Source organism: Larimichthys crocea, chromosome VI (assembly GCF_000972845.2).
Source record: "Larimichthys crocea isolate SSNF chromosome VI, L_crocea_2.0, whole genome shotgun sequence".
NCBI classification, from domain to species: Eukaryota; Metazoa; Chordata; class Actinopteri; family Sciaenidae; genus Larimichthys; species Larimichthys crocea.
Genome location: NC_040016.1, coordinates 17433221 through 17443136, shown reverse-complemented (window position 1 = coordinate 17443136; position 9916 = coordinate 17433221). Strand labels below are relative to the sequence as shown.

The window sequence follows — 9916 nt, the reverse complement described above, 5'->3', positions numbered from 1 at the left end:
CACCCACAATTACTCCAAAACTAGTTACAACTATGACCAACGTCCATATCTTCCATGTCAACCACTTCTTCGTTTCTGTTTTGAAGTCACAAACAAATGTCAGTTTCACTTGTGTTATTAATTTTGCATTTAACAAGAGTTGTGAACATAATAATAAATCATTGAATTCAGGTTAAGGACACGCAAAACAAGTTGCTTCACTGTCACACTGCAGAGTGATACATACTGCTTATACCCAGCAGAAAAAAATACTGTGTCCAAATTTTGAATCTTGTATTTGTTTACATTTTACAAAAAGGATATGTTTGCATAGAGCAAACCAACATTCTGACAAATACTTTACTAAAATAAAATATATATTATCTGGTGGGGTTACAGAGGACATGTAAGCTTCAGTGCTAGACTCATGAAGTGTCTGATCTACTGTCATATTAAAATTGTTAGAAACATTGAAAACATACACAGCAAAGCATCTTGGTATTTAAAATGCATCTCATAAAAAAATTAAGCTCTCACTTCCTCATTTCCTGACATTTTATCTCTTTCAGTATCTGATTAAAAAAATTCAGCATGACTCATTGTTAAACTGAGGAAATGCGTCACCTGATGCTACTTGATCTACCAACACTCAGACCCAGAGAATGTAAATATATACATTTAAATTTACTCAGAAACTCATTTGTTATTTGTGAAATCACACTTCATATATCTGTAGTTACCTGACGTTTGTTTTGCAAGAGTTTCAGGAGTTGTAGCATCAGCATCTAGACCTGGTAAATGAAAAAGTCTTTTAGAACAACAAATATGCTAACAGCACTGCTAAAAACATAATTTGTGATTAGCTATGTCACACTTTATATTAAAATGATCAGAAACATTAAAAACAAGCATCTTGTTATTTTTTATGCACTCAAATGAATTTCACCTGTAATATTGTCACCAGATGCTGAGTTTTGACCACAAAAATAAATATTACAATTAAAATGACGTAGTTCAACTTTTTCTAAAGAATGTATCTCTGACTTCCTCATTTCCTGTCATTTTATCTCATTAAAGCATGAAGTGTCCCTGCATGACTTCTGCAATATCTACAATAAGACTAAGGTTTTCTGGATTGTTGTTGAGATGTAGAGCATGTCCTACCTGTGGTCATAGCAAATGTTGATTTTGTGGGAATCATGCTTGATTCATTTTTCACGATACCTACAAGAAAAGAAAAAAGATTTTATAGCATTGTGAATCAGCATTTGTCAAAGGAGGACAGGACTGCAGTAGATTTCTTTCTACTCAAACATTTCAGGTGGCACAAACATAGCACAAACACGCCTCTAGGAGGCGTCTAAATATACAGTACCTTTCCTGAAAGGTAACTTCCTGCCAGATAACACACACCTTGATCCCCCAGAGCTCCCTCGAGGTTGAGGATAATACCAAATATTAACAATCTCAGGATACGACAGATTTCAATTGTATCAATGAAACATTTGCAACATTTTCCTTACTTGTGCAACCACTTAAGCACTTTACTCTAAGCTGAAATATTTGGAGGATTTTCATGATATATCATGTAGACATTCAAGTGTTTTTCTGAAATTACCTGGTTAACTACTGGATAGATTGTTTTGGACTTTGGCCCATGGTTAAGATTTTTACCATCTCATAGATATATACCATCTATGAGATGGTTTTTACCATCTCATATATATATATATATATAATATCAATATATATATATATATATATATATATATATAATATATATAATATATATATATATATATATATATATATATATATATATATACAGCGCGGTCCTGGCCACATTTGCGCCCTGTAATATAAACCAAAATAATATATATATGTCTTCTCTGACTCACTAGTCAAGCTGTAGCCATCACTACGACGAAACAAAGATGTGTTGTCTCACATATAGTAAAGTCAGTGTAGCATGTGCATTCATGTCTTTTCCGACTTACCAGTCAAGCTGTATCCATCGCTACGAGGAGACAAAGAGTTGGGTTCACTTCTCAAAGTGTAATCACAGCTGGCATCACTTTGTTGAACTGAACTTAGACGTCTCAACAAATCTTCGATTGTGACAATAAACTGGCAGAACGACTGATTCTTTGAGGATCTTTTCTCCATGATGGTTTTTGTTTGAACTGGATGACTTGATTCGCCAAAGTACAGGTTACATGTCGTATCATGATCAGCAGATCCAGGCAGAGAGCAAGTAAAGAGAACGTATTCACCAGGAAAATGAGAAAGACTCATTTTTGGTTTTGGTCCTACAAAAAGATGAATGTAAAGTCATTAAATACAAAGAACTGGATGCTTGGGCAAAAAATTTCAAACAATCACAGAAGTCCAACTTAAAGTTTAACTTAATGATTCATGATGACAATTCTGTCTCAAAAAAGCATCAAAAGTATTTATCAAAGTGACGAAACTATAGAAATGATAAATGGGAATAGACATTGTTGAATCATTTCTCTGAAATATGAACACCACGAGTTATCTTGCACTGACTCTATATGATGACATATGATATGAAAGAATGAGACAGTTACTCACTGTGTATGAAGATGGAGGATGTGTCACTGAGTTGAGATTTAGAAGTCGTCTTTCCAAACTTTAGAGTGTAATAACACATCAAATTAACGTCAGCAGGTGAACTCTGATGTGACATGTTCAGCAGCTCAGTTCCTGTCAGTGTCTGCAGACAAGGGCTTTTAACAGCTATGTCTCTGATAGGGCGGAAATAACACTGTGGCACAGAAACAGATGATGGAATCTGACAGTTCAATGTGACTGAGTCTGTCTCTGTGATCACCAGTGGATTCACTGTCAGTTCAGGTTGATCAAGAGCTGAAAAATAAACATGTTATATCACATCTTTAGTTAAATGAAATATAACAGACCATAATAATCTTCCCACATTGTGATAACAGCACAGAGACATGAAAAATAACAGATCAGAGACTGACCTTGTGTTTGAATCTCGAGAAATGAATCTGTTGGAAATAAAATGTGTTAACAAGATAAATATATTTTATACTAATTCAAACCTTCAATAAAATGTAGACAGATTAAAACTCCAAAGTTTAATTCAGTCAGAGGTAGGAGTCAAAGTCACGACCATGATGTAGTCTATTTGTATCAGTGAGGAAATTAGTTTTGAACTCTGCACTGCAGTTCCACAATAAGTTTAAAAAACACACAGAACAGAGATAAAATCACCAAACATCAAAAAATTGAAACATGTGGTGTGATGTAACGTGCTCATACCTCTTGGCTGACATTAGGACTACATGATAATGTAATGTTTGCATGAAAGTGTGAACCTGCATTTGGTTAACATGAATAATCACTACATGATTGATGAAAACAAATCAACAAGAGGTTTAACTTACACATGAGGATGACAAACAACAGGCGAGCCATGATGAAGCTGAATACTGAGACTGTCTGCAATCCTCCAAAGAAGATCTTTATGTGTCTGATTGAGACTTCCGCGTACTCAACTGTCTTCTTCAGAACTTGTACTCAGGAAAACCACAAGCAGGAAAAGAAGTGATTCGCACAAACGTGCTGTCCACAGAAAAAATGCTTCCTACCACACTTCACATGTGATATATTTAGATCATCTTCCTGCACTGCCTAGAGAACACTAAAACACATGGCTGATACTGATAACCCACCTGTCACCTGGACCCTCAAGAAGGACAGTTTAAATTGCAAAAGAAAAAAATAGTTCCTCCTTCACATCATCTCTGCATTGTACCCTTTTTAAGGAACATACCTGAATGTAAAAGGTCAATAATATTTGCCAACATGTTCACTGTGTGTAATTGTTTTGAGGAAGGCTAATGTGGAAGAACTCCATGCTGTGTTTGTATAAACTGTGTGAATCTCAGAGTGTTGCATCTTGTTTTAGCTGACACACATTTCTATTTCTAAAGAAAATTGACTTAACCCCGCCAATCCAAGTAATGTCAGACTCATTTCCAAACTGTCTTTTCTTCAAGGGTTAATAGAGTTTTAATGTGTTTTAATAGTGGCACATCAAAATTGTTGTTGTACAAGGTTCAATGACAAGAAAGGCATTCCATTTTGTTTTTTTATTAAATAAATAAGAACTTCTTGAAATGTTGGACAAAAGCATCACACTGGCCAGGAGGTGTGCAGAAAACAGGTTGACTTTTATTCAGTCACCAAGCGAATGTTATCATTTAACAAAGAAAAATTAGGGTGCTGCTCTTCCCATAACATAGAAAACTGAAAAACCCCAAAACCCTAAAACCCAACCATTCTCAACACATATACTCTGATAGGCCTTCACTCCAGTTCAAACAGGCCTATCAGAGTAGAGCTCTGGAAGGGAGAGAGTCAACAATATTAACAATAAAACCATAATTAATTTGATTTGCTCGTGTCAACAAATCTGTATTAAATTCTGCAATATAAAACCAAAAAATACTGTACATTCAAAAATAATCAATGAAATGTATAACATGCATTATTTACAGTGATTAACTGAGATTTTTCCACATATTCAATCATGGCCAACACAAAGGACTGAAAACAGGTGATTCAGATTCAGACAGGTTCTTCTACATTATCATCCTGTTTAATATGATTTTAGAAATAAATTTAACGCTGCCAACAATGTTGTGTCTCTTTGATATAATATGCTGACTATCAGTAAAATAAAGAAAAGCATTACAACATATTGTATCATCCTTTTATCCTATTAATCCAAAATGGAAAAAAAAATCCAATAAAGCCATTACAGCATATTTTTGTGGTACAATCGAAAAACTGAAGCAAAAAAACAAGAAACGCAATTTTCTAACTTCAAGTGCTGCACATATATCTCTGTGTCTGTGATGCAGCTGTTTCCTCTGACGTGCTGCTGTTGGTATTTGTCACTCTACGGGGAGAAAAAGAAACAGACATGACTGAATGTTTAGTGATGCCACTAGATATGATTCAAGTTATTGTCAAAATATATTAGTCGTACTCATCTATGTCTATTTTTGTATTGTCACATAAGGAAATGCACATTGTTATGACTGTACCTAAAATTACACAAAAATATTCTGTCCACTTGTGAGCAGAAACAGAATTTGCACCACCAAGTGGCCAACCAGCACTATTGTTCATTACGAGTACACTGTGCCACCAGGATCCACTTAATGTTTCACTAAATACAGAGTTTGTCTCTTCTCATGTACTTTCCATGACTGTAACTGGATGATGGACTTGGGGCTGAAGAAGCTGATGGTGGTTTTCATGTATTAACCTGCGTATACCATGGCCTCATGCCAACAAAATGTCATGAGATTAAATTAAAAGCATCAATAATTAATTTATATCTTGCATTGGTTTTAAATATGTATAATATAGTTTCTGAGACTCTGAATTGCTGTTGTTTGCAATGCCTAGTCAGCATCTACCTAAAGCACACAGAATAACATTAATTTGCCATTTCTCAATTTCCCAGGCCACCCCCGGGTATGCCCATAGAAAACATTAAACTAAGATTTAATATCTGAGGGTGCTGTAGGTTTCATCATAACCACTTGGCAAGTACTTTGTTATAAGAACAGAAAGAAAGTAGAGTGAGAGTCTGAGAGCCGTATGACAGCATGATCACTGAATGAAGGGATTTTTACTGTTTAATTACCTCTCCACTGTTGAGACTTCTCATATATGCACACCCATCTAAAACCGAAAATGTAATAAAGTATACGATAAAACAGTGTTTTGCAGTTTCTTCCGTTCCTGCATTTAAGATTTTTATTGAAAAGATAAACAGACGTGTGCTCATCTCCATGAGGGACCAGGGGTCACTTCCCCACTAATGTTTAAAAAAAAATTCCCACCCTAATAACATCATAATCAATTTCAAGATGTCTGAATTACATTTATATGAGGTCCTTTATATAATGTTATTCATTACAACTCTGCTTCTCCTGCTATGACATGTTGTCATGTGCGTTGTCAATATAGTCTGTCAGTGCATTTGACCCTTTTTATCAGGCCCAGTGCGTTGTGTGCATCAGAAAATGATGCTGGATGTGTATCAGCAACTGTTTGCTAACAGAGGAATGATGGCAGATTTCAATGAAGTACAGTGTGTCCAACACACAGAGTCTGAGCAGAGGTCTCATCAGTACAATCATTAAATGCCCTGTGTGGGTTAACTATAGGCACACAGGCCATTTTAAATTTCTCTTCTCCATGCAGCTTTGAGGTAGGTGAAGCTGTGCTAGAAATCACTTCTCTGCTTCCAAACTTCAACTTGACCCAGTTTTATTACTTTGACGAGCAATTTTAAAACAACTGTTACTACTACTACTACTACTACTACTACTACTACTACTACTAGTACTACACATCCTAGACATTCAAAGAACATTAATTCACTTGTTTTTGTTCTGGCTTGCAAACACTTTTTGTTAACAAAAGTCTGGTTTACTCATCAAACAGATGGTCAGAACTAAGTTCAAATCTCTGACTGTGCAGAAAGACAATCATAGTTAAGAATTAATGAGGTAAAAATGAAGTATACTGCTCAGGTTTTGTCACCCCAGGCCACCCCCTGGGTACACCCACATTTAAACATTTAAACTGGTAGAAAGAGAAAAGCAGCTCACCACTCTCTATGAATTTATATGTGACGATGCTGTAGGTTTCATCGTAACCACCTGGCAAGTACTTTGTTAGAAGAACAAAGAGAAGGTAGAGTGAGTCAGAGAGCCGTATGACAGCATGATCACTGAATGAAGGGATGCTGAAGTTTTATAATTTAATTACCTCTCCACTGTTGAGACTTCTCCTGCACCCATCTTCTACAACAACAACAACAACAAAAACATTTTATTAATCTCTAACTTTAAATAAAACATACGCGTGAGAATTATGCTGTTTCATAGATTTTGTGTGTTTGGTGTTGTTGGCTTTTGATCTAAAAGACAAAAAGGTTTTAGTAAAGAGTGCTCTTGCAGCCTGATCCTCTTCTCAGATTCACTGAGAACTCCAAACTCTCAAACAGCAGAAACAAAGAATACATTCAAGATTAAATCTTGGTCTCACCATTTCTTCCACTGGTGAAGAGAAGTGTGAGTCCCAGGAAGATAACCATTACAAAACCAGCCACAGCAGCTATGACTGACGTCCATATCATCCATGTCAGCCAATTCTTTGTTTCTGTTTTGAAGTCACAAACAAGTGTTAGTTTGACTTCTAACACAAAAGCAGGAAGACAGTTTGTCCCTAAGTGAATGAATGTTATTAATTAATTTCACATATAACAAGAATTGTGAACATAATGATGAATCATTGAATTCAGTATTCAGAGGGATGCATACAGCTCATACCCAGCAGAAACAAATACTGTGTCCACTCAAATTGTTTACATATTAGAAAAAGGACATGTTTGCATAGAACAAAAAAACTTGCTGCAAAATACTTCTATATTATTTTTCATATGAATAACAAGGTGTATGTGCTTTTTGCTCACCTGGTGCTGGGTTTGGTGGAGTTACAGGAGACAAGCTAGCTTTAGTGTTGGACTCATGAAGTGTCTGATCTACTGGAATATATAAATAGTCAGAAACTATTTAAAAACATAGATTACATACATTTAACAGTCTTTTATTTGTTTTTATATTATTTTATATGAATCCTGCCTGTAATATTGTCACCTGATGCTGAGATCTGTCTGTGATTATGAATATTAAAATTTAAATGCATATCTCAATTACCCATTTCCTGTCATTGTATCTCTGTCACTATCTCATAAATGAATAAAGTGTGAAAAAATGTTTTAAGGTCAGCACCGATCATTTATAAACTGTCACCTGATGCGGGTTTCAGTGGTGTTAGGGAAGTATAAATAAAACTAACTACTAAAGTGTTGCTTGTTCTACCAACAGTCAGACTCAGTGAATGTAGAAATACACATTTCAAAATGGTCGAAATAGGAAAAAACACATTTGTAATTTGTGATAAATTAAAGTTATACTATATTTGTAATCACGTTACCTGATGTTTGTTTTGCAGGAGTTTCAGGAGTTGTAACATGAGGCATGCTCACTGTCAGACCTGGTAAATGAAATAAAATTGTTAGAAACATTGAAAACAAACACAGCAAAGCATCTTGGTATTTAAAATGCATCTCATAAAAAATTAAGCTCTCACTTCCTCATTTCCTGACATGTTATCTCTTTCAGTATCTGATTAAATCAGATCAGCATGACTCATTAAACTCGTTAAACTGAGGAAATGTGTCACCTGATGCTACTTGATCTAAAATTTAAATGCATATCTCAATTACCCATTTCCTGTCATTGTATCTCTGTCACTATCTCATAAATGAATAAAGTGTGAAAAAATGTTTTAAGGTCAGCACCGATCATTTATAAACTGTCACCTGATGCGGGTTTCAGTGGTGTTAGGGAAGTATAAATGAAACTAACTACTAGTTGCTTTAAGTTAAGTGTTGCTTGTTCTACCAACAGTCAGACTCAGTGAATGTAGAAATACACATTTTAAAAATGGTCAAAATAGGAAAAAACACATTTGTAATTTGTGATAAATTAAAGTTATACTATATTTGTAATCACATTACCTGATGTTTGTTTTGCAGGCGTTTCAGGAGTTGTAACATGAGGCGTGCTCACTGTCAGACCTCTTTCAGTATCTGATTAAAAGACTCAGCATGACTCATTGTTAAACTGAGGAAATGCGTCACCTGATGCTACTTGATCTACCAACACTCAGACCCAGTGAATGTAAAAATATACATTTCAATTTACTCAGAAACACATTTGTGATTCGTGAAGTCACACTTCATATATCTGTAGTTACCTGAAGTTTGTTTTGCAGGAGTTTCAGGAGTTGTAGTCACAGTAGATGTCGTCATAGTCTGTGTCACATGTGACTCTTTTTCCACGATATCTACATTAAAAGAAGATGGATTTGGACCTGTCAGTTTCAAGTGCAAACAACTGAGTGGGACAGCATACTTGTGCAGTTCACAAAACTAGAAATCAGATATTTAATCATTCTTCTTACAATTGAGCTTTTGTTGTGGTAAATGTTGAGCTGATTTCAGTGATGTCATTAAACATAATGTTGACTCAGCACATTACATCAAACAGTCACAAAACGTTTCAAAATACAGTAATTTAAATGCAAACACAAATATGCAGTACACAACACAGTTAATGGTCAATTTATTCATAAATATATTTTAGTGGATGTGTTGTCTTCTATGACTCACCAGTCAAGCTGTATCCATCACTACGAGGAGACAAAGAGTTGGGTTCACTTCTCAAAGTGTAATCACAGCTGGCATCACTTTGTTGAACTGAACTTAGATGTCCCAACAAATCTTCGATTGTGACAATAAACTGGCAGAACCACTGATTCTTTGAGGATCTTTTCTCCATGATGGTTGTTGTTTGAACTGGATGACTTGATTCTCCAAAGTACAGGTTACATCTCGTATCATGATCAGCAGATCCAGGCAGAGAGCAAGTAAAGAAAACGTATTCACCAAGAAAATGTAGAAGACTAATTTCTGGTGTTTGACCTACAAAAACATTAATGATAAGTTATTAGATGCAAAAAACTACTCTGTTATCAAGTGCACTTTAAGACAAGTCTGTGATTTCAAGTCCAACTGTGATAAAATGAAAACAAATCATGTGACTAAAACCAAAATAATAATTCTGTGTGTAATCATTGCTCAGAATAACAAACATTCTGACAAGAAAAAGTAATTAATTAATTAATTAATTAACTATTACACAAAATATAATGGTCTGCAGACAAGAGGAGCCTCTGATATTTCCTCCACTTAAAGTGTAGAAATAACACTGAGACACAGAAACAGATGATGGAG

General features: G+C 35.1%; 1 protein-coding gene and 1 long non-coding RNA gene across 2 annotated transcripts; both read right to left on the bottom strand.

Annotated features, from left to right (window-relative positions):
• Window positions 1-2590: 2590 nt before the first annotated feature.
• On the bottom strand, window positions 2591-3517 carry LOC109140657 (uncharacterized). Its single transcript, XR_002042516.2, has 3 exons — window positions 3414-3517; window positions 2988-3014; window positions 2591-2868 (listed from the first exon to the last, which is right to left on the bottom strand). It is a non-coding gene; the product is annotated as an uncharacterized LOC109140657 (long non-coding RNA).
• Window positions 3518-5547: 2030 nt separating this feature from the next.
• On the bottom strand, window positions 5548-9563 carry LOC113745883 (uncharacterized). The gene is made up of 9 exons (XM_027279450.1): window positions 9293-9563; window positions 8878-8967; window positions 8053-8112; window positions 7529-7600; window positions 7102-7215; window positions 6823-6857; window positions 6663-6723; window positions 5690-5727; window positions 5548-5595 (listed from the first exon to the last, which is right to left on the bottom strand). The coding sequence occupies exons 1-9, from the start codon at window positions 9459-9461 to the stop codon at window positions 5548-5550; spliced, it is 687 nt and encodes a 228-aa protein (XP_027135251.1). The 5' UTR covers window positions 9462-9563.
• Window positions 9564-9916: the final 353 nt, after the last annotated feature.